We start from the raw sequence: 25,146 nt of genomic DNA on the forward strand, positions 1-25,146 counted from the left end.
TTCGACATCTCACCGGTGTAACCATTTGTTAAAATATTCTGTTTATCGTACCAAGCTGCACTGATATTTCACAGGTGTTCAAGATGGTCTGCTTAGCGTACTGGGCTGCACCAAGAGTATGACGCTTGTTTTCAACTTTCTTAGAACATTGCTATCTTATTTGCCGCATACCATTGAGGCTGGCTGACACCAAAAATACTTGTGAACATAATTGGTGAGTACTAGAAAGAATGCAGTTGTAAACACTGATAATAACACCAGAACCTGAGAGAAGGGAGTGGAATATTGTAGAATATTGCATAAGTCAGCTTTTAGTGTATAAAAAGGCACAGGTTTCAGAGCTCAGGTGGAGTCCTTCAGAACTGCTGTCACCCTTCAAGCAGCTGTTATTATTGTGCTAGCACTGCGCTACATACATGCCACTGTTCTGCATTCATTATTGAATCGAGTGTTATTTATGCAACTGTTCAGATGAGTTAGTATTTAAGCCATTTTATTTTTCCATCTCTGATTAACTGCATTTCGACTGATTCCAGACCGTGTGTTTTACTAACATTGAGACCTGAATTTGACTATTGGGTTCAGTATCTACAGTGAAAGGGTGGATTTTCCTGTGTTAGTCTAAATGACAGATTTAGCTTTGTGCCATATTTCACTGCCAGACTACATCTACCTCTAACCATGCTGCTAAAGTATACTCATCATTGACAATATATATATATATATATATATATATATATATATATACACACACACATTTGTACTGGTGTTATTTATACAACTAGTCTACTGTTTAACTATGATTCTGAACATATGTGCTTGTGCTAGTGTTTTATTAAAGTCATACTGCATCAGATACGTGTGTGTTGTTCCTCACTGAGCGCCCTTATTGATTTGTACCTGATTAACAGCACTTGGATTGGTTGCCAGAAGCCAGTCCAAGACAAAAGACAAATTACATTTCTTGAAATTTAGAACTTATCAGTTTATCAAAATGCATAAGTTGGAAACTGAAATAATGAGCTATCAAACCGCTTCAAATGGAGGTTTAAACGTCAGTGTTTGGGAGCACACTGGGATCATCCCAACACATTACTCAGATGTGAATCTTTCTTACAATTTAGTTTGGAGTAGCACATTGGTATTAATGTTTCACTGAGATTATTGTGTTAAATATACTACAAATTGATATAGTAATCCTATTTTCTTTGTCATGATTAGCTGGCATGTCAGTTTGTCTAAAGAAATATAAACCATGTGAAGCGGTGGTCCTTGGATATTCCATGCTGTGACCCATCTTGGGTTTATACATGTTTTTTCTTTTCAGATCGGTGCATTCTGTTACTTTCTTGTTTATTCTCCAGGCGTGCGGGGTATGCAGCTGATATACTTTCCCAATGAAACAACTTCAATTTGATCCCACCATAGTCCCTGCCTCTTTTCCTCGCTGTAAAACTACAGCTTAGGTTTTTTTCTGCTTCCTGCATGACCTTCATTTGCCTGTTGCCTCCTCTTTCACTTGATAAACAATCTACCCATGCATTGTCTATTACATTTCTACAACACCATCCATTCTTTGTTGTACTTACTGCTCAGAAGCGCTTATGTTTTTCCCGATTCTAATAATTCACATGTGGACAGTGTAGATTTGCAGTAGTATTCCAGTTCCATTGTTCTAAGAGATCTAAGATAATGATGGTAACGTGTAGCTGTCTAACTTGTGAACTTAATATGGAATATTAGGTTTTACAAAAAAAAAGAAATCCAGTGCCTTTAAGAAGCTCAGTGATACCTTGTACTGACAGTAGCCTCTCAGCCAGATTTCTATCATGCAGATACAAGGATATCCTCAAATTCCCTGGATTCAGGGCAGGTAGAACCTGGGCTAGAGTGAACATTTTGAAATCGCCCTTCCATAGGAAGTCATTCATGAGGTAGCAATCCAAAAATCATCCTTAGCCTTTCATCCTTCTTGAAAGAGCACCAGGGACTAGCAGAAGTAACACCCCAGCCCATTTCCAAGTATGGCACACCCTCAATGGCTCCCTTAGCATATTGTGGCTTCTAAAGTGAAGATGGGAGAGTTGGGGTCCCATGTCGAAGAAATGGAATAGTAAACTGCAAGGTAACCACAATTGTGACTGCATGTTTAGTATTAAAATATAGCAATATTTGGTGTGTAAAGGAGCTCTGACAACTTTAGGCCCCAGTGCCACTGCATCTGCTGCACCATTCAAATCATGACCATAAAGCCTGCAAGATAACTGAACTTGTGACTCGCTGTATAGTAGTAAAATTCAGCAATAAGCTGTGTTTAGTGGGGTTCTGATACCCTGTGGGCCCAGTGCCACTGTACCTGCTGCACCATTCAAATCATGACCTATAATGCCTGAAAGGTAACTGCAGGTGTGACTTCCTGTTTAGTAGTAAAATATAGCAATATCTGGTGTTTAGAGGACTTCTGACAACTTTTGGCCCTGGTACCACTGCAACTGCTGCAACATTCAAATCATGACCCTAATGCCTGCAAGATAGCTGCACTAGTGACTGCCAGTTTATAAGTCACTGAGAGAATAACAATTAGAAATAAAACATCGCCCAACACAAATTACTTTTCTTTAAAAATGAGTCACTGATAATTTAAGAAACAAACACACAAATAATTTTCATAATGTAATTATTAAGTAATGAAAAACACAAAATAATGAGCCCACTCGCTGCTTGCTTTACATCTGCACTCGATACTCCGTTGCAAGATGGAAGACATGTTTATACACATTTCAACATGAATTGACTTGCTTTCAGTTCAGCTTTTCGCGCACAAACACACAAGTAACCAATCACCAAAAAAAGGAAGGGTTACTTCGAGCACACTCCAGCGATGGCAAAAGCAGAACAGAAAGTAGAACACAAGAGCGAATAAACAGCAAGTAAATTCAAGCGATGGAGCAACGTTAGAATAAACACGCTGGAAGTTCAGGTAAGTAAGGGGGCAAAGTAGGGGCAGGTTTTAAGTCCCTTTAAAGATTTGTTTTTAGTAACGTAAGACTTTGCAAGCACAGCGCAAACGCTGTGCATGCAAAACCTAAAAAGGGCAAAAACATTACCCAGAGTGTTCAAAGGTCCCTCTGTCACCATCCAGAAAAAGAACAGATGCTGCGAGGCTACTGCATCTTCGGGCTGGAAGCTTCTACACTTCTTAAAGGAAGGGAAGTTTAGTCCTTTCAGGCCTCCTTTTTCATTCACTGTAGACATTCTTAACCAGCATTTTAGACTTTAGGGTTCGGCAACATGGAAATGATTCCAATGCCTATGACTACTATCAATAAAAATCATATGTCGCAGAACGGGAGAACGTTTATGAGATAAACGTGAAGCAGCAATGTGAGGTTTTCAAATTATGGCAGGAATATATCAGGTGTGAGCTAATCTTGAAAAATTGGGCAAGTTACTAGTGAAATAACGCAAAGTCACATGGTGATCTTGCAATCTAATCGGAGTAAGATTATGTCCATGGTACATGGGTTAAATCAGAATTAAGATTTATTTTTCAAGGAGGCTTCCACTTTATCCAGCAACTGGACCAGGACAAAAAGCACGTATAAACGGACTGGGCTCACATGGACCCCTAAGAATGCTACTTTAACATCTCTATTAATAAGAAAACGGTGACAGATCTTAAAGTCGCCCACCAACTTTTCAATCACACCAGACAGAATAAATCACAGTGCATACTTGGGCTTACAATAAAGTAGAACAAAGAAAGAAAACAAACATTTAATGGCTCTCCTACAGAAGAAATGGTTTCTTACCTGTAACTCCAGTTCTCTCGTAGGGGTATTTCCATGATAGTCATAAGCATTGAATAGTTCCGCGCGCCTGCGGGGACCCCGGAGCACTGATGTGAAGTATATTCTTAAGTGCAAACACCAGCCGTTTAAAGAAAAGGTCTGTCAAAAAACACTTAAGAATAACATTGTGCAGCCTATGTGAACAGCTACACAGGCCAAATTGTTGAAAAGAAAATCAATAGTAGTGTAAATTCATGTTCAAACACCTATTTATTCTAGAAATGTAATAACCAATACATTCTCATACTTTATTTACACCTCTGATGAGAATAAAACAATGCAGGGCAGTGTAGCCCATAGGCTGCCATTATACAGAATGTAAATAGAGCTGTGCCTTTAAGAAAAGCAAAGTCTTCCTGTTTCCCATCATGCACAGCAAAAGGCAGTTGCCTCAGTTCTTTTTTGGAGGCTATTACCTGACATGAAGAAAAAACAAAACATTTGTTGGAGTACCCACCTCCATAATATTCATGTTCTATGTCAACTCCACCGGGGAGGAGGGAGGGTTGCTTATGACTATCATGGAAATACCCCTACGAGAGAACTGGAGTTACAGGTAAGAAACCATTTCTTCTCTCGTAGGGGATTTCCATGTATAGTCATAAGCATTGAATAGAGTAGCAAGCCCATCCCCATAACCGCGGTGGAGTCGATATAAGAATACTGAGAAAAACATGAATCATGCAAACAAATTCTTGAGCAAAGCCTGTCCAACCTGAGCATCTGCCCTAGCGTCTGTATCAAGGCAGTAATGCTTAGTAAAGGTATGGACCGACCTCCAAGTGGCAGCCTTGCATATTTCTGCCAAAGGGACATTTCTCATCAAGGCTACAGTAGCTGCTTTCCCTCTGGTCGAGTGGGCTTTTGGTCTACCACCAAGGGATTTGTTTGCTAACTGATAACATAACATTATACATGAAACAATCCACCTGGATAAAGATTGTTTAGATGTGCCCAAACCTGTTCTGATTGGGCCATAGTTAATAAAAAGCTGTTGTGATTTTCGTAAGCTTTTTGTCCTGTCCAAGTAAAATTTCAATACTCTCTTTACATCCAGAGAGTGCAGAGTTCTCTCAGCAGGAGTAGCTGGATTCTGAAAGAAAGTCGGTAATGAAATTGTTTGGTTCACATGGAAGTCGGAGACTACCTTAGGTAGAAATTTTGGATGAGCTCTCATTACCACTTTTGCGGAATGAAAAACCGTGTAGGGTTCCTGAGCGCAAAGGGCCTGGATTTCGCTGACCCTACGCGCTGAAGTGATTGCCACCAGAAAAGCAGCTTTCCATGTGAGATGCTGCAGCGATGCCTTGTGTATCGGCTCGAATGGCGGCAGCATCAGACGTGATAAGACAACGTTCAGTTCCCATGGAGGAGAAGGCTTTCTAATGGGAGGAAAAACCTTTTTTAAACCTTCTAGGAAATCCTTAATAATCGGAATCCGAAAAAAGGAAGTTTGTGAAGGACTCTTTCTGTATGCTGTTATCGCCGCCAAGTGAACTTTTATTGACGACAGTTGTAAGCCCGATTTTGCCAAACTTAACAAGTATGGTAAGATAGATTGTTCTCCACAAGAAACCGGGTCAATGTTGTTGTGTAAACACCAAATGCAGAATCTCTTCCACTTGCTTGCATAGGCTGATCGTGTGGAAGGGCGTTTTGCTTCCCTCAGAATTTCCATACAGTCCTGAGGTAAGTTCAAATGTCCATATTGCACTAGCTCAGGAGCCATGCTGCCAAACTCAACGATGAGGGGTTGGGATGAGATATCTGCCCTCTGAACTTCGTGAGAAGGTCCGGGCGATATGGTAGCCTGATGTGTGGTTTGAGTGACCGGTGAAGAAGGTCTGGGAACCACCACTGGCGCGGCCACTCCGGAGCAATTAGGATCATTTTGGTCTGAGCATTGGACAGCTTCTGGAGAACTGCCGGAATCAGGGGAAGCGGTGGAAAGGCGTAAAGAAATGCCCCTGACCAGCTTATCCATAGGGCATTCCCCAGTGTCCCTGGATGGTAATATCTGGAGGCGAAGTTTTGGCATTTTTTGTTTTCTGGGGTTGCGAATAGGTCTGTAGAAGGGGTACCCCAGAGTGCGAAAATGGAATGAACGACGTCGTCGTGTAGTACCCATTCGTGGTTCTCGCTTATTACCCGACTGAGGGCATCCGCTTGAACATTCTGGATGCCGGGCAGGTGAGTTGCCACTAGCGACAGGTTCCTGGCTAGAAGCCAATGCCAGATTGTCTGGGCCTCTCTGGATAAAATTCTGGACCTGGTGCCTCCTTGTTTGTTCACGTAGTACATAGTGGCCACGTTGTCTGTCTGAAGAAGGAGAGTTTCCGTTCTCAGAGAGGGAAGGAAGGCTTTGAGCGCAAGGTGGACTGCGCGAAGTTCCAGCAGGTTGATGTGATAGAGACTCTCTTTCTGTGACCACTCGCCTTGGACTCGAAGATGTTCCATGTGCGCCCCCCATCCGAGCAGTGACGCATCTGTTACGATGGTTTGAGATGGAGGTGGTTGTTGGAACGGAATCCCCACCAAGAGATTGCTGGGCAAACACCACCACTTGAGGGATTGTAGGGTGTGAGGAGACAGCAGGACTTTGTTCTCCCAATCGTCCCTCAGTTGACACCACTGATCCTCTAGATTTTCCTGCAATGGTCTCATATGGAGACGAGCATTGGGAACCAGATGGATACAAGACGCCATCGAGCCCAGTAGAGAAGCTATTATTCTTGCAGTGGCTTGAGGTCTTTCCTGCAGTTGTTTGCACTTTTGGAGAATCGATAACCGTCGTTCCTCCGAAGGAAACACCTTTCCTAGCTTGGTATCTACAATGGCCCCTAAGTAATGCAACCTCTGAACAGGTGTTGCTGTTGATTTCAGAAGATTGACTTGAAGACCAAGTTTTTGTAGCAGTTGTAGAGTCCATTCGAAATGCTGCTGTGCCTCGAGATAGCTGGAGGCCTTTATGAGCCAATCGTCTAGATAGGGATAGACGAATATTCGCTGTTTCCTCAAGTGGGCGGCTACTACCGCCATGCATTTGGAAAAAGTCCTTGGCGCTGATTTTAGGCCGAACTGTAGAACTGCAAATTGGTAATGGCGTTTTCCGACAGTGAACCTTAGGAATTTTCGATGTTTCTTGGCTACTGGGATATGGAAGTAAGCGTCGCAAAGATCTATCGCACATAGCCAGTCGCCCTGACGTAAATGTGGGTAAATTTGGTGTAAGGCTAACATCCTGAATTTTTCTTTGCGAATCCATTTGTTTGCTGTCCTCAGATCTAAGATGGGACGAAACTCTTGTTTGTCTTTTTTCTGTACAAGGAAATATCTCGAATAAATCCCCTTCCCATGTTGGCTGATGGGAACGGGTTCTATGGCTCTTTTTTGCAATAGGATATTGACCTCTAACTGCAGAGCTTCGAGATGGTGGTTGGCTGTTTTGGGTGGAACAGATGGTGGAGAACTGGTGAATCTGAGAGCGTAACCATGTCTCACAATATTCAGTACCCAGGCGTCTGTTGTGATGCGTAGCCACTCGTCTAGATGATTTGAGATTCTTCCCCCTACCGGAGTGGGTAACGGAGGAGGGGGAAGCAAAGATTCAGGGCCTAGACGTGGGAGTTTGTTGAGGTGTCTGGGTCTGAGGTGTTGAACGACCCCTTGTCGACTTTCTGGAGAAGCCCCTCTGATGCTGCTGCTGCTGCTGCTGCTGTTGCTGAGGGCGTGAAGACGACCAATGTGGAGCCTGATACCTGTGGGTGAACAGTCTTCTTTGATATGGGCGGAATCCCTTTCGCTGTTCTTTAGGTCGCTCTATGCCTACCGCTTTTAAGGTATCCAGCTCCGACTTCATTCTGGCCATCTCATCATCGGCATGAGAGCCGAATAAAGTGGAGCCTGAGAAAGGCAGGTTCTGTATCCTCTGCTGTGCTTCGGGTTTAAGCGATGTAAGCCGCAGCCATGCATGTCTCCTGAGCGCTATACCATGAGCATAGTTATGTGCGGATAGAGTTGAAGCATCTGCCGCAGCACTTATGATCTGGTTAGAAACCATTGCTCCCTCGCTCACGACCTCTAGGAAATCTTCCCTTTTGTCCCTAGGGAGATGCTCTGAGAACTGTAGTATAGAGTCCCAGAGGGATCAATCATATCTCCCTAATAAAGCAGTGGCACTGGCTGCTTTCATGGTGATAGATGCCGTCGAGCATACTTTTCTTCCTGCAGCATCGATCTTTCTGCTTTCTTTGTCTGGGGGAGCAGAGGAAGACGGTGACGTCGAATGCGATTTCTTCGCTGCCACTATAACTACCGAGTCTGGTACTGGGTCCGACCTCAAGAATAGAGGATCTTGCTCTGGTGGACGGTACTTTTTAATGAGTCTGGAAGGAGCAGACTTTGTTGTAGCCGGCGTGAGAAAAATGTCCATTGCCGGTTCAATAAGACCCGGAACCAGTGGAAGTAAAGGTCGTGAAGATGTCCTTTGATGCAAGGTCTCAAAGATTACTGATGTCGATTGGGCTGGAGCTGCTAGCGGGATATTCAGCTTGGTTGCCCCTCTCACTAAGACCTCCTGAAATGTGTTGACATCATCTATGGGAGACACTCTTGGGGATGGTGAGTCTGATAAGGTTGGAGAGTAGTCTCGTGTGGACGATGAAGAATGTCCATGATGTGATTGACGACGGTGCCTTGAGGTAGATGTACGTCTCGAGGAATAACCAGAACGCCCTGCAGATCGCGTTGGAGTCCTCGGAACAGGTTCTGGAGGAGGCGCCAGAAGAGGAGCCGTAGGTGTTACCGGCGTCTGTGGTAAAGGCGACTGCCTTTGTGAGAGCTGTGGTGATGCTGGAAGTAGGATAAGCGAGGCCGAGGATTCTGAGGTTGTATAAACCCTTCTAGGCCTCTTAGATGGTCTTCTCGACGTCGAAGCACTCCTCGACGTCGAACTGCGGTGACGCCGAGTGCCTCTAGACGTCGACTCGTCTCGCCGTTGAGAACCTCTCGACGACGAACCTCGACGTCGGTGCAGTGACGGTGAACGCCTCCGACGGCGAACACTCTCTCTCGACGGCGATCTCCCTCGCCGTGTCGACGGCGAGCCCGACTCGGATCTCCTTGGCGTGGACTGTGTTCGCCGTGTCGACGGCGACCCAGATCCTCTCGACGTCGGGTGTCTTCGCCGCCTCGACGGCGAAATAGCTGTCGACGGCGAACGATGTCGTTTTCTCGCCGGCGAAGCACTTCTCGACGGCGAACATGTTGGCGCCGTTCCCTGCTTCGACGTCGACGCTCTCGACGTCGTCGGAGATCTATGTCGTTTTTCAGCAGGTCTGGAAGGAGTCATGGAGGAAACAGGTTGAGCCCTGGTAGAAGTCTGACCTTCTCCTCGCTCTGTAGTGGAATGGCCACTTTTTCTCCTGTCCTCTTTCGCCTGGAGTCGGATCTTCTCTCTGTCACAAAGGGTTCTTCTAGAGAAGGTTTTACAGATGTCACACGACTCCGGTTTGTGGCTGGATGGAAGACAAATTATACAGACCCTATGTGGATCTGTTTTAGCCTTCTTTCTTCCACAAGAAGGACATTTATCAAAAAGTGAAGGCATTTCTAACTAGAAAAACCTCAGAAAATGATCACTCAAAGGTAAAAACGTCAAGTGAAAATGAAATTCAGAAAATATTTCAATGAATTTCTGTCACAAAAGCTTTTGTGAGGTAGAGCTCAATGCTTCAGGGTCCTGTCAGCAGGAGCCGGAAAAAAGAACTGAGGCAACTGCCTTTTGCTGTGCATGATGGGAAACAGGAAGACTTTGCTTTTCTTAAAGGCACAGCTCTATTTACATTCTGTATAATGGCAGCCTATGGGCTACACTGCCCTGCATTGTTTTATTCTCATCAGAGGTGTAAATAAAGTATGAGAATGTATTGGTTATTACATTTCTAGAATAAATAGGTGTTTGAACATGAATTTACACTACTATTGATTTTCTTTTCAACAATTTGGCCTGTGTAGCTGTTCACATAGGCTGCACAATGTTATTCTTAAGTGTTTTTTGACAGACCTTTTCTTTAAGCGGCTGGTGTTTGCACTTAAGAATATACTTCACATCAGTGCTCCGGGGTCCCCGCAGGCGCGCGGAACTATTCAATGCTTATGACTATACATGGAAATCCCCTACGAGAGAAGCAACAATTATATGGGCTCATTACAAGATAGTAGTAGTTATAAACAAAAAAAGATACAATTAGCTGCATCTCTTTCACATTACATATACAACACATGAGGAAAGTGAAAAACCCTTACGTCTTTCGTCTTCTGCTGCTATTACACCAGGTATAGTCTCCCTCCCAGAAAAAAGCATATTCTCAGGGAACAGGTGTATAACAGCTTCCAGTGGTGGATGTTCCCTTAAATTGTACTGTATTTGACAGTTCTCAATCAGGGTTATATATTTATTCACTGCAAGGAAAGAGACATAAGATTACATTTCAAGAACAGTAAACAAAATAACTTGAATACAGAAATGTTTGTTTTATGCTAGTGTGTATCCAGATACTGAGGTTGAAAGAAGGATAGCACATTGGTTTGCAGAAGCCTGACTTTCTTCAATTTTACTGAGGTGTCAAAGAACCGCTAAACAGTTTATCATGCGCAGTACACCTATAGGACGCCATAAAAGTTAAGTTGGCATAACATTTTTTTGTTTTGTTTTTAGTTTTTTCATTGTCATCGTTCCATAGAGGTAGACGTAAACATTTCTAATATAAAAACAGTCATGCAGAGAAAGGCCTCAGCCAAAAATATTCACTTGCATATTAGAACACTGTATGACCAGCTACTTAGCACAGAACGCAATACAAAGTGAGATGTTTAAAATTATATTGCGTAGGGAGAGTACATAAGAAAGGGAAAGGTGCTGCAGTGAGACACATAGGAAGAGGCTGTTCAGTGAGGGGTGTGGCAGAGAAGTGGGTGGAATGGAGGTTTGCTGAGATAACTGGTAACTCTTTAACAGCACCCTAGCAGCTGGAAGGACACCCTGTGATGAAGTGAATTCCACTTAAGTTTCTAATTCAGTCTCTGAACAAGTTATTTGTCTTCAGTAGTGCTCTTTCTTGTGGATATCCTACTTAATTGCAGACTGAGCACCTAAAAATACTCCTCAGGCATCAGACTGGTTCCAGAGCTTTTTCAAAGCAATATGTCTGCGCGCCCCAAGCTGGCGTTGTCCGGCCACACGTTGGTTCCATACTGACCCAGAAGTGACGAAGAGAGTCATATATAAGCACCAATCCTGTGTGCTGATGTCGGTTTCCTGTGTTTACGTTTTCCACACACAAACAGGGCACATGAATAATTTTTTGCTATAGTGGGCTGACTACTAACTCAGGACCCTTTTAAGTATTAAAAAGAGAACACTCCACAGAACTGGGAAGTGGGAGAGCAGTGAGGAATATGCTGTTAAGAGTATCTATCAGAACAAACATCACCAAAGGTAAGTAACTTGTTCTGATGGGTACTTTTAACTGCAGATTCCTCATCATAGAAGAGATACCAAAGCAGAAACTCCATAGGATGAAAGGTCTGTGGAGCGGACTCAAAAAAAAAAGTCTTTCAGAACCAAGTGGGCAAAGTGTCCTTCCAGGCTGACAAGGCAGCAGTGCTTTGTAAACATGTGCACCAATGCTCACGTTGCAGCCTGGCAGATGCCAAGGACAGTCGTCCCTCACGCCAACACTGTGATAGCAGTAGCATTGGCGATGGTTGGATGGGCTCTCAGACCTTCCAAGGGTTGTTCCTTGGCCACTGAGTATCAGATGTTAATGCAGAGGACTATCCATCTCGATGATGTCCTCCTCTGCACAGTATTTCCTTTCTTTGATCAAGAGATCCCCACAAAAAGTTGCTCATCAACACAATAATCCCTGGTATGATCTATATAGAAGATTAAAGCCCTTTTTGGCATCCAAAAGATGTCTCTCCTCTTCTTTCAAAGGGTGAGGGTAAGCAAAGACTGTTGGTACAGTGATGGATTGTCCAACATGGAAGAGAGTCACATCTTCCTTCAATGGCTTGTGATTCCTCACAGGGCTGGCTTCAGCGCTAGTGGCACCTGGTGCGCCAATCTTTTTCGGCCCCCCAAACCCCATGACCTCCTCCTCAGGTTCTCTCACTACCACCTGGCAAAAGTGTCCCTCATCCCTTCACAGTCCCTCTCTCACATACAATTCATTTGTTTTAAAGCGCTGGTAAAGGCTAGTTTGACTAATCCACTCAGCTATCCAAATAAAATACAGATCTGTTCTTTGGAGCAGGCATATTAACCCTTGAGCTACTTTATGGCGAGTCAAAATTGCCACTAGGCAAAGCTCTGATCACTCTCTCTCTCTCGCTCTCTCTCTAGCAAGAACATTAATCACAAGAGATATCTTGATATTTTTATTACTTGATGAAAGCTAGACGCACAAGGAACTCTGCAGCAGGTGCTTTTAAATCATAAGTTATTTCTCAACACAGCACCCCCACTGAGGGCATTGCCCCTCTTCCAGGACAGCGCCCAGTGACGCTGCACTGGTCACACTGCGCTAAAGCCCGCCCTGAGTCCTCAGCATCAGTTTGTCCAGGAAAAAGTTGGTGAAGGGCAGTTTTACTGATAGTGACTGAAGCTCACTAAAGCAACAAGCTGACATAATCACAATGAGGAAGACAGGCTTCAAGGTCAGGAGATGCAGTGAGCAGCAACACATCAGCTTGAAGGGCATACTCAGGACGAATGTCAGGACTAAATTAAGGCTGCACAGGGGCATAACAAACGAAGTGGGAGGTAAAAGCATATCATTCATTTAATAAATCTCATCACACCATGAGATCTGAACAAGATCTGACAAACCTAGAAAGGCAGAAATGGCTGACAAATAATCTTTTACCGTGCCCACTGCAAGGCCCAGCTGGGCTGGAGAGAAAACAAATAAATGGACATTCAACAGCTTTGCCTGTGTGAGGTCTGCATTCTAGGCATCACACTAGGTCACAAATTTGACCATGTACCCAGCATAAATTAATTTTGTAAAATGTCACCTAGCGGCAAGAGTGACATTCACCACTTGAGTTGGTAAATCAAATGGAGCCAATTAATGCTGCTCAATCTCCACACATGGAGATGTAAGCTGCATAGATTCAGGTGAAGTGCCTTGCTCTGCTGCTAGACAGGAGGTCCTCCCGATGTGGCAGCATGATCGGAGGATAGATGCTCATGCTCAGGTATTCCAGGTAGTATACTTTACTGCCCCAATCCAGAGCCACTAGCATGATATGGGTCTAGTCATTCTTGACCTGTATCAGAATTCTGGACAGCAGAGGAAGTGGTGGGAAGACGAACAGTAGTATTTTGCCCCATTCCAACCAGAATGTGTCTCCTAACGAGTGTTGTTGTGAAAATGTCAATAGCTAAAATTGTTGACATGGTGCTCTGCTATACATCAGGATGTAAGCACTAAACAACTCTGGCTTTCAGGGCCACTACCGGGTGCTTGGTGACTAGAAAGATGCCCTGGAACTCCGGCCACCTCCAGAGGCGCACCGCCTCCTTGCACAGGAACCAAGGGCCAGATGTATCATTCTTCACAATAGCGATTACCTAATTGCGATTTTTAGCGAAAAGCAATTAAGTAATCGCTATTGAAATGTATGAAACTCCAGGAGTTTCATACTGCGATTCGCAAGGGCTCGCAAATGGACCTACCTCATTAATATTCATGAGGTAAGTCGCAATTTGCTCACCACTGCAAATGGCTATCATCACAGGGATGGTGGCCTGCGGGTCTCAGCAGACCACCATGTCTGTGAATGCTTTTCAATAAAACAATCTTTTTTTTTTTTTAAATGCAGTCCGTTTTCCTTAAAGGAAAATGGGATGCGTTTAAAAATTTTAAATTAAAAGTTTTCTTTTCATTTTTCAAGAATAGGCAATGGTCCATCTGCCTGCTCTTAAAAATCGTTTTCAATGCATTCACAAAAGGGAAGGGGTCCCTTGGGAATCCCTTCCTCTTTGCGAATGGGTTACCACCAATTTGAAATTGGTGGTAACTGCAATTGCTTTGGGACCGCATTCACAGTCACAAAACAATCATACATACCTCTGCGATTCAGTATTAGGATGGGACGCCCTTGACACGCCCCTTCCTAATACCAAATCGGTATGTAGTCGCAAATCCAATATGCGATTCGGTTACAAGTTACCAAATCGCAAATTGGACTTGTTACATACAAAATGCATTTTTGCGATCGCAAACGGGCCGTTGGGCCGTTTGCAATCGCAAAAATGTTGGATACATCTGGCCCCAAGAGCCCACTCCTCACTGACTGTTGCAGTATCACAATGAAGTGGTGTTGGATGTTAGAACCTGTACTAGCCTCCCCATAAAGGATGGCAGGAAGACCTTCAAAGCCCGACAAATAGCTCTCAACTCCAGAAGACTGATGTAGAGCCTATCTTCCACTGAAGAACAGAGTCCTCTGAACTCTACCTCTCCCAGGTGATCCCCCACCCCAGCAGTGATGTGTCCATACGACTGTTAGCTACGGGTAGCGAAGGGATAAAGGTTGGTCACAAGACAAACTGAGGTTGGTCAGCCACCACAGCAGACATTGAGCTGCTACCTCAGAGATCTGATCAAGTTGCCCTGTAAGGTTTGCATGTGCCACACAGCATGGTTACCAAAGAGGATCCACAAGGCTAAGAAGACATGAAGTCTTGCAGCCATCTTCATCTGGATCTAGGAGTGAGCCTAAAACATTTGAATCATAGCCTGAATGTCCTGGACTCAATGCTGCAGACGGAAAGCCATAACTTCAACATATCTAGGACTGACCCAATAAATGTAATCCTATGAGAGGGAATCAAGTGGGACTTTGGCTCATTTATGATGAAAATCAGTGATATCAAAAAGTCTGCCATCGTCCAAAAGTGGTCCACGACTGACTGCAACAAGCCAGTCCTCAGCAAACAGTCATTGAGGAAAGGGAATACAACTCCCAACTTTAGAAGATGGGCAATGACCACTGCCATCACTTTTGTGAACAGCCAAGGGGCTCTGGTGAGGTTATAGGGGATTGGGCAAACTGAAAATGCTCTTGGCCCAACTTGAAACACAAGTAGCACGTGTGGGACTGCAGGATGGGTATGACAGGGGTCCTGCAATTTCAAGGACATCATCCAGTGCTTTGGCCAAGAGGACATAGGATCTGGCCCAATATGAACATTTTGAATCTCTTCTTCCATTGGAAGGCCTTGAGGGGACGGAGGTCCAAGGGAGGATTGAGAACCCCATCCTTGTTTAGGAAGAGAAAAGATTGAATTATAAGCCCTGTTTTTCTCCACCTTCTCTATGGTACCTTTGGGGAACAACTGTTATAAATTGAGAGGGATACTGAGTGGGAAGAAAAGAAAGGGGAGGGCAGAACCTTGATGAACAATTTGCTAAACCCAACTGTCAGATGTAATGGACCACCAACCCAGAAGGAAGCACCTTATCCTGGCTCCTACTGGGTGGAAATGTGCAGCTACGGGCAAAGTAAAAGTGATTTGCTGGCCGCATTAGCACTGAAGGTGGAACTGGAAAACTGGTGCCAAATAGTGGCCTGCACTTCGCCTACCTACTGGGCAGTCTGTTGCACAGCTGGGCGGGAAGGCTGTCTGTCTTACACTGGCCCTCTCGAGTAGACCCTTAATTTCAGAAACTAGTGCTGTAATTGTTTGGGGAAGGAGCCAACAGTCCTAAGAAATGTGCTGTGTCTTTAAAACATTGCAAATCTGAAACAGCCTTCAAACTAAAGAGGCAGGACCCATCAAAAGACATATCCTTTCATGAATCCTGTACATCACTTGACTACTCAGTGCACTTTATCCAGGCAAGTCGAGGAAGAACCACACTAGAATCAACTGACTTTCCAAGGTTTACCGTGGTATCCAAGCATGCAAGGATAACATATATGGCTGTGTCTTGGTCATCATGTATCATCTAAGCCAATGTGGCCCAAAGGTCTCCCATGATTCCTGGCAAGATGTCGCTGACCATATCCTAAAGAGCATGGATATGTTGGCACAACAGACAAACTGTGCTGACAGACCGAAATTCTGAAAGGGCTGTAAAAACACATATGTTTATTAAGGGTGTCAGTCCTTTTAGATTCTCTATCCAGAGGGGTGGTGGGAAATGAATTAAGATTTACTTTTCTTGTCAAGGACTGCACAATAAGGTTATCTGGAATCAGCTGTTTGCAGAGAAAATCTGTGTTGCTATGTGCCAGTCTACGAGGTCTGGCCACCTGTCTGTTCACAGGCTGACAAGAACATGGTTTTGACCAGGTAGCGATCAGAGTATCTATGAGGCTATCATTAAATGGAAGTAAGAGCTCTGATGTTGCTGGGCTCAGCTGCACGATTTCTGTCCAAGCACTTACTTTTGGCATCAAAAAAGGGGAACTGCAACTCTAGCGCTTTCTCTACCTTCTAAACAGTCACTGCACATGATGCACTCTCGTCGTTGGAGATCCATTTGATGAGTCAAGCTCTGTGTCAGGAGAGGTGTCAAGTCCGCTGAAATTCTGTGGATCACAGTATAAGGTGTCATCTGTGTAATGAAGGGAGAGGAAGCCATCTCCCTCAGCATGATCATCATAAGCATCCTGGGGTGCACCCTGCTCTGGCATTGGATCAGAGGCAGAACAAATATTACAGTGGAGCCTCTGCTAATAGCCGTGACAAAGCAGAGGCACAGGATTAGATTCAGGCAGTAAAACAACCAGTTGTGCTTCTGTAATATGATAGATCCGTCAAGCTCAGGACAATGTTAGTTCAGGGTCCAACATGGGCTTCAGTACCGGATCATTGCCTGGTCCCTCTGGCATCAGTGTCGGGTGACCAGGTCTGCATTGGATTGTGGGGGCACAGCAGAAGGGCCCACAAGGGAGCAGCAGTGACAGGGAGGGACCCACGACAAGTAACCCCACAGGAGGCCCTTGCAGTTTCATGCGGCCCAAAGGTGTACAAGTGGGAGCCAGAAGCTCACCGAATGTTTGCAACATAACCTCTTTGAAGGCTTCAATCTGCTGAGGGGTTGTTGATGGCTCAGGAAACCTGGGGATCATTGGGACCAACTGAGGAACTGGCTTAGTGTCGGGTGACCTCAACGGAGTGTGACTTAAATCTTGATGCCCTCACGCCTTGTCCTTGGAGTCTAAATGGAGGGATAGAGTTGAGTCCGGCTTAGCTTTTTTATGCTTGTGTTTGGAGTTGGACTTGGACTGAAAACATTTTGAACAGAAAGTGGAACAGTAACAGAAGTGGATCAAGGACCGCAATAGGGCTGGTGACTTGGAGCAGGATCTTCATAAAGGCTTCAACTTCTTCTTGAGCTCAGAGGCATATAGCTCAAGTCTCAAAACGTCTTTGGCTGCATCAGAGCACACTTATCACACAACTTAGAATTAATTCCTGAGTCCTGATGCCAAAGGCGCACATCATGTAGATCCATCACCAACAACTGATTCCTGCAATTGCGGCATAGATTGAATTCTGTAGTTTCTGGCGAGGACCTTATTTCCAAAGACACTGAAAAAGTTTGGAAGTCACTGGAAAACTTGACATCTTTGGGAGCAGAGGTTCAGATTCAGGAACTAACGTCAGTGTCCAGGGGTGGCGTTTACAAACAGCTCTACTCTGTCATTTCTGGGGTTATGTGGAATAAACGCAGAGCATCACAATGCCCTCTAGCAGAAAGCTTGAGCACACTTTGAAAAAATCTTTGGCTCCAGTCAGGCACCTGAGGAGTAAACTAAGGTGAGGACTCTGCTGTAAGGAAAATCCACCGAAATGCCATCAGCCAGAAGCACGTACATTAGTTTAGGTTGTCTTCAAAGTTACGTCTGCAACAGATTATTTGCTGCATATTTTCCATTCTGCAATTCATCTTAAACAACACGAATGCATTTTTATGACACTTGAAAATGTATATTCTGAAATTCATGCTAACAGTGGGAATCACCATGATCTGAGTCTATCAAGTTTACAGTCAGCAGCAGTTAAAAGTCACATTTTAATGTACACAAGTTCCTTTCTATAATACTCACATTCCATGGAGTCTTTTAGGGCAGGATGCAGGAGAGCACGAGGTGTACCATGATACAGTTTTAGCCTAATAATAAAACGAACAAAAATATAAATTATTATTATCTAAACATAGTCAATAATCAACTATTTAAGTACATTGAACAACTCACTTCAAGCACTGTCACTTTCAGTTCAGTGGAGATTCTCTTAGTTACCACTGACATATCAGTCATGTTCTCAAAAGACGTCTTTGTCTAACAAGGAATTAGGGGTACACCAAAGTGTATCTGGTGCATTTGTGTTTAGATTGTCACTTTTGTTTCACAAACTGCTACCTTTCAGTCATCCTGGCAGATAAATAGGCAAGCATGGACTACCGATCTCGGCAGCAATCTCTCAGGAAAACTAAAACTCACCATGTATTTTGGAAAGCACTGAAATAATACAATTGCTTTCAATAAGTGAGGATCTCAGGGCACCAAGCGACAATTCACTCAACTCTGAATACACTGATTGCAGTAGAAATACCCAAATCAAATTAAATGATTAGGGGGTGATAATCTCACTACACTTTAGCTGTTTTCTATTTCTTAAATATTATATTTTGCCACATATTTATGGATGAACAGCTCACATGCTAGTCGCTGTGTTAACTTCTTATTTTGTTTAACTACACAGCAGTGTTTTCTTACTTTAGCTTGTTATCGTTTTTTAACTTGTGTTTTTCTAAATGCGCTTAGCCCAATTTAATTTTACCAGAATCCAGAAGTAGAGAAGGGGTTTCTTGCTCTATGGAAGATATTTCTGAGGGCCTTTGCAGTAGTACTTAATTTGAGCCGGTGGTTTCCGGTGCTCGGCACTGGCACTTAATTTTCAACACTGGAACTTATAACAGTCTGCCTTATGCTGGTGCTGGCTGTCTGATATGGAGATTGGCACAACAACAGTGGTTTATCAATTCACTGTGCATTTGAAATGACTGATACCTGCTGCCCAAGCCATTCTTACAGCTTTGGGGGCCTGGAATAGTCTGCATTGTCACACTTGTAGGTGTGTGATGGCAGTACCTCTGTTAGTACTGTCACTGGCAGCACTGGCAGGGGCAATGGGTGGTGCAAGTTGCAGTAGGCACCTGATAAGAGCAACAGCACTTTTTTACAAATTAAGTACTGCTCTGCAGCAGAGTGCCTACTTCTTCCTTTAAAAACATTTCACACAAACCAGGGCAATTTCACCTGCCTCCTGCACACTGGTGGCATACCAATGTCAAGCTTCTCTGTGCACAGAACTTTGCCTCTTGTGGACAGACCTTCCCTGTCTCAAATCCACATTACTTTCTCCTAAAAGCAGCTACTCTCTTCTCTCTTTCAGAGCTACTCCCATAAACACCACAGTACGAGTGCTTGAATTCAGCCAGTGTACAATTTAGGAAGTCCTGTGTTTGTCCTAATGACAGACATCTAAATGCATCCCTGCACAGTAATGAATGTTCACTTGCTGGCCCAACAACCGCATGAAATTAATTATCTTCTCTTCCACAGCAGTCTGGACTTCTTTTTTGTAACCAAATCCTGGTTAAACATTCCGATCGCATCCTTGTGTTAGATAGACCACCACGGCTACAAGATCTACTGCATAGTTGTAGTGATCACAACACTCAGAATGATACGTAGATGCAAAGATTTATTTAAGTCATGAAGAAATACAATGATAACCTCAGAGGGCTGCAACTTCTTTTCTCGCAACAAGGCTAACGGTCCCCTTCCAAATGTTTCAAAATGAATGTACATAACCAACCTTCTCACCCTCTGTGGTTTGTTCTAAGAGAACCACAATAACACTACTTTAAATATGACAATAAGATACTACATTGAGTTTTTTTTTTAAAGATAACTAAACAATAAACAAAACTGTGACCAACCCAAATGAAAACACCAAAACAAAATTCCACCCACTCATAACTAATAACCCATGACTATGAACACTTTACCTTCCTATCAATAAAGATACTATGATTATATATACATCGTACTATATTGCCGCAGACGCAAGCCCAAATGGCATGCAGCAAAATTGGAATGTTCCTGATGGTGATACAAATGCCGTCAAGTATCTACATTCTTGTGTCAACTCTACTTGATGGTATGCTTATGCTAAATCCAGTTTACTGAAAATGTTTGTATCTTTTACAGTGGACAACATTTCAGTTATTTTTGGCAAGGGATGTGAGTATACCCAAACCTCTTTATTTAGTGACCTCAGATCGACACATACCCTCAATTCACCATTTATTTTCTTTACCACACCAATGGAGAAAGCCATAAAGAAGAATCTATGGCTTCAATAGTACCTTTGTTTTTTATATTTTCAAGCTCTTTCTCTAAATCATCTCTGATGCTGAACAGAACCCCTCTCAACTTATGCTTACCCGGTCTAGCATTTTCTTTTACCATGATATTTTGTTTGAAACCTTGAATGTTCCCAAGTTCACCAGAAAACACGTTAGGAAATTTGTTTAAAAGACTTTTCATTTCATCTGTGTCTCTGACCAAAGATACTTGATCACTAGTGGCTGGTCGTAACACCATTTCAAATAAGCCTAGATGAAACCACCCTAAAATGTTTAAGCCCTTTACTGCTACATAATTTTTTCCAAACATACTTCTTCCCCTGAATTATATAATCTCCTCCAAAAACGACTGGAATTCAGTCTTTCTCCCCTCATAAGAAACAGGGGCTCTGTCCAGAGGAAAAAGGGTGCGCCATTCCCAGTTCCGACTGAAAAGTCCTTTTGTGATCACAGTGATCCTAGAACCAGAGCTGACTAACAGACTTAATTGTTTGTTGTCTGTGAGAAGGTAGCCTCTTTCTAGCCTTGTTACCCCCACTTTTGGCCTGTTTGTGAGTGTATGTCAGGATGTTTGTCACTGTTTTCACTGTCTCACTGGGATCCTGATAGCCAGGCCTCAGTGCTCATAGTGAAAACACTATGTTTTCAGTATGGTTGTTATGTGTCACTGGGATCCTGCTGGTCAGGACCCCAGTGCTCATAGGTTTGTGGCCTATATGTATGTGTCACTGGGACCCTGTCACACAGGGCCCCAGTGCTCATAGGTGTGCATGTATATGTTCCCTGTGTGGTGCCTAACTGTCTCACTGAGGCTCTGCTAACCAGAACCTCAGTGGTTATGCTCTCTCATTACTTTCAAATTGTCACTAACAGGCTAGTGACCAATTTTACCAATTTACATTGGCTTACTGGAACACCCTTATAATTCCCTAGTATATGGTACTGAGGTACCCAGGGTATTGGGGTTCCAGGAGATCCCTATGGGCTGCAGCATTTCTTTTGCCACCCATAGGGAGCTCGGACAATTCTTACACAGGCCTGCCACTGCAGCCTGAGTGAAATAACGTCCACGTTATTTCACAGCCATTTTACACTGCACTTAAGTAACTTATAAGTCACCTATATGTCTAACCTTTACCTGGTAAAGGTTAGGTGCAAAGTTACTTAGTGTGAGGGCACCCTGGCACTAGCCAAGGTGCCCCCACATTGTTCAGAGCCAATTCACTGAACTTTGTGAGTGCGGGGACACCATTACACGCGTGCACTACATATAGGTCACTACCTATATGTAGCTTCACCATGGTAACTCCGAATATGGCCATGTAACATGTCTATGATCATGGAATTGCCCCCTCTATGCCATCCTGGCATTGTTGGTACAATTCCATGATCCCAGTGGTCTGTAGCACAGACCCTGGTACTGCCAGACTGCCCTTCCTGGGGTTTCACTACAGCTGCTGCTGCTGCCAACCCCTCAGACAGGCAGCTGCCCTCCTGGGGTCCAGCCAGGCCTGGCCCAGGATGGCAGAACAAAGAACTTCCTCTGAGAGAGGGTGTGACACCCTCTCCCTTTGGAAAATGGTGTGAAGGCAGGGGAGGAGTAGCCTCCCCCAGCCTCTGGAAATGCTTTGTTGGGCACAGATGTGCCCAATTCTGCATAAGCCAGTCTACACCGGTTCAGGGACCCCTTAGTCCCTGCTCTGGCGCGAAACTGGACAAAGGAAAGGGGAGTGACCACTCCCCTGACCTGCACCTCCCCTGGGAGGTGTCCAGAGCTCCTCCAGTGTGCTCCAGACCTCTGCCATCTTGGAAACAGAGGTGCTGCTGGCACACTGGACTGCTCTGAGTGGCCAGTGCCACCAGGTGACGTCAGAGACTCCTGCTGATAGGCTCCTTCAGGTGTTAGTAGCCTTTCCTCTCTCCTAGGTAGCCAAACCCTCTTTTCTGGCTATTTAGGGTCTCTGTCTCTGGGGAAACTTTAGATAACGAATGCATGAGCTCAGCCGAGTTCCTCTGCATCTCTCTCTTCACCTTCTGATAAGGAATCGACCGCTGACCGCGCTGGATGCCTGCAAACCTGCAACATAGTAGCAAAGACGACTACTGCAACTCTGTAACGCTGATCCTGCCGCCTTCTCGACTGTTTTCCTGCTTGTGCATGCTGTGGGGGTAGCCTGCCTCCTCTCTGCACCAGAAGCTCCGAAGAAATCTCCCGTGGGTCGACGGAATCTTCCCCCTGCAACCGCAGGCACCAAAAAGCTGCATCACCGGTCCCTTGGGTCTCCTCTCAGCACGACGAGCGAGGTCCCTCGAATCCAGCGACTCTGTCCAAGTGACCCCCACAGTCCAGTGACTCTTCAGCCCAAGTTTGGTGGAGGTAAGTCCTTGCCTCACCTCGCTGGGCTGCATTGCTGGGAACCGCGACTTTGCAGCTACTCCGGCCCCTGTGCACTTCCGGCGGAAATCCTTTGTGCACAGCCAAGCCTGGGTCCACGGCACTCTAACCTGCATTGCACGACTTTCTAAGTTGGTCTCCGGCGACGTGGGACTCCTTTGTGCAACTTCGGCGAGCACCGTTTCACGCATCCTCGTAGTGCCTGTTTCTGGCACTTCTCCGGGTGCTACCTGCTTCAGTGAGGGCTCTTTGTCTTGCTCTACGTTCCCTCTCTCTGCAGGTCCAATTTGCGACCTCCTGGTCCCTCCTGGGCCCCAGCAGCGTCCAAAAACGCCAAACGCACGATTTGCGTGTAGCAAGGCTTGTTGGCATCCTTCCGGCGGGAAAACACTTCTGCACGACTCTCCAAGGCGAGAGGGATCCGTCCACCAAAGGGGAAGTCTCTAGCCCTTTTCGTTCCTGCAGAAACCTCAGCTTCTTCTGTCCAGTCGAAGCTTCTTTGCACCCGCAGCTGGCATTTCCTGGGCATCTGCCCATCTCCGACTTGCTTGTGACTTTTGGACTTGGTCCCCTTGTTCCACAGGTACCCTAGATTGGAAATCCACAGTTGTTGCATTGCTGGTTTGTGTCTTTCCTGCATTATTCCTCTAACACGACTATTTTGTCCTTAGGGGAACTTTGGTGCACTTTGCACTCACTTTTCAGGGTCTTGGGGAGGGTTATTTTTCTAACTCTCACTATTTTCTAATAGTCCCAGCGACCCTCTACAAGGTCACATAGGTTTGGGGTCCATTCGTGGTTCGCATTCCACTTTTGGAGTATATGGTTTGTGTTGCCCCTATCCCTATGTTTCCCCATTGCATCCTATTGTAACTATACATTGTTTGCACTGTTTTCTAAGACTATACTGCATATTTTTGCTATTGTGTATATATATCTTGTGTATATTTCCTATCCTCTCACTGAGGGTACACTCTAAGATACTTTGGCATATTGTCATAAAAATAAAGTACCTTTATTTTTAGTATAACTGTGTATTGTGTTTTCTTATGATATTGTGCATATGACACTAAGTGGTACTGTAGTAGCTTCACACGTCTCCTAGTTCAGCCTAAGCTGCTCTGCTAAGCTACCATTATCTATCAGCCTAAGCTGCTAGACACCCTATACACTAATAAGGGATAACTGGGCCTGGTGCAAGGTGCAAGTACCCCTTGGTACTCACTACAAGCCAGTCCAGCCTCCTACATTGTCCACTTGTACATCTACATCAGGGCCAATGCCCTGTTCGGGATCACCACTGTTCACCATGTGATCACTAACCACCAGTACCATATCTCTCATCTCATCCAATAAACTTTCAGTGTTATAATTCTCTTCAACAACTGCCATGACATTGTTGCCCATACGTTTCCCAAATCGACACACTTTGGCAAAATGACCAATTGTCCCACAACTCCTGCATCGAACATCCAAGGCTAGACAAGATTTAATCTCATTTTGATGCAAAGCATTACCACAACTAAACATACAATCTTTTGCTTGAAAAATTTACTTTGGTTAGTATACTTATTGTATATTTGGATCTGCGTAATATTTTGTACAGATGCTTTGGCTGTTTTCCCTTTTTCTTCCTTGGTTCTGACTACACTGTCTTTACTGTCTATAGATTTCTCCAATTCCTTAGTCAATTTGATAGAAGACTCAACGCTTTTTGCAAATTTGATAATCTCTACCAACGATGGATTGTCTAAGGGCAAGAGCTTCTGCTTAATAGATCTGTCTGCACATTGACATATGAAATGGTCTTGAATCAGCTGATCGTTCAAAGATCCAAAATGACACTCCGCAGCCAATGTTCTGAGGGCAGAAATATAATTATCCACATCTTCACCGGCCCTTTGATCACGTTTGAAGAATTCATGTCTACATACAACTAAATTGGGTGGAGCATTAAACCTGTTGTTCAATATTTTTATAGCCTCTTCATATTCATCCATTTCTTCTCCTTTGAAATTCTGACTATCCGGTAGATGTTTAAATATAGCATGCCTTTCAAACGCAATTGAATGAAGATATTTTTTTTCTTTCAGGTCTAAATCGTGCTGGTCCTATTGATCCCAAATATGTCTCAAAAGCACCATACCATTGCTTCCATTGTATGTGTGGTTCTCCAGGACTTTCAAGAAATGGTGGTGGAGGGTTCACAGACTGCATGGTTTGAACAACTAAATAAAACTCTAGACTAACATATACCCATAACAAATGAAAAATTGTTAAATTGCCCACATCCACTGCTTAAACATCAAATCTGTTTTGTTTCCACGTCTGTAGAAGTTAACTGTCTCTAAAACTATTTGCTTTTGCAGGCACGAAACACAAGTGAAGTCACAATAACAATAAAAACAAACTGAATTCACTATGACCATAAAAAGAT

At 44.2% G+C, this 25,146-nt stretch overlaps 1 protein-coding gene across 1 annotated transcript in view; it reads right to left on the reverse strand.

Annotated features, from left to right (window-relative positions):
• NPHP4 (nephrocystin 4) overlaps positions 1-25,146 on the reverse strand; it is a 952,546-nt gene that overhangs the window by 681,149 nt on the left and 246,251 nt on the right. The window contains exons 5-6 of the mRNA XM_069239971.1: positions 17,985-18,049; positions 10,158-10,313 (exon numbers count right to left, since the gene is read on the reverse strand). Of these exons, the coding sequence (XP_069096072.1) occupies positions 10,158-10,313; positions 17,985-18,049 (221 nt within the window). The remainder of the gene's footprint in view (positions 1-10,157; positions 10,314-17,984; positions 18,050-25,146) is intronic.

Source organism: Pleurodeles waltl, chromosome 6 (genome assembly GCF_031143425.1).
Source record: "Pleurodeles waltl isolate 20211129_DDA chromosome 6, aPleWal1.hap1.20221129, whole genome shotgun sequence".
Taxonomy (NCBI): Eukaryota; Metazoa; Chordata; class Amphibia; order Caudata; family Salamandridae; genus Pleurodeles; species Pleurodeles waltl.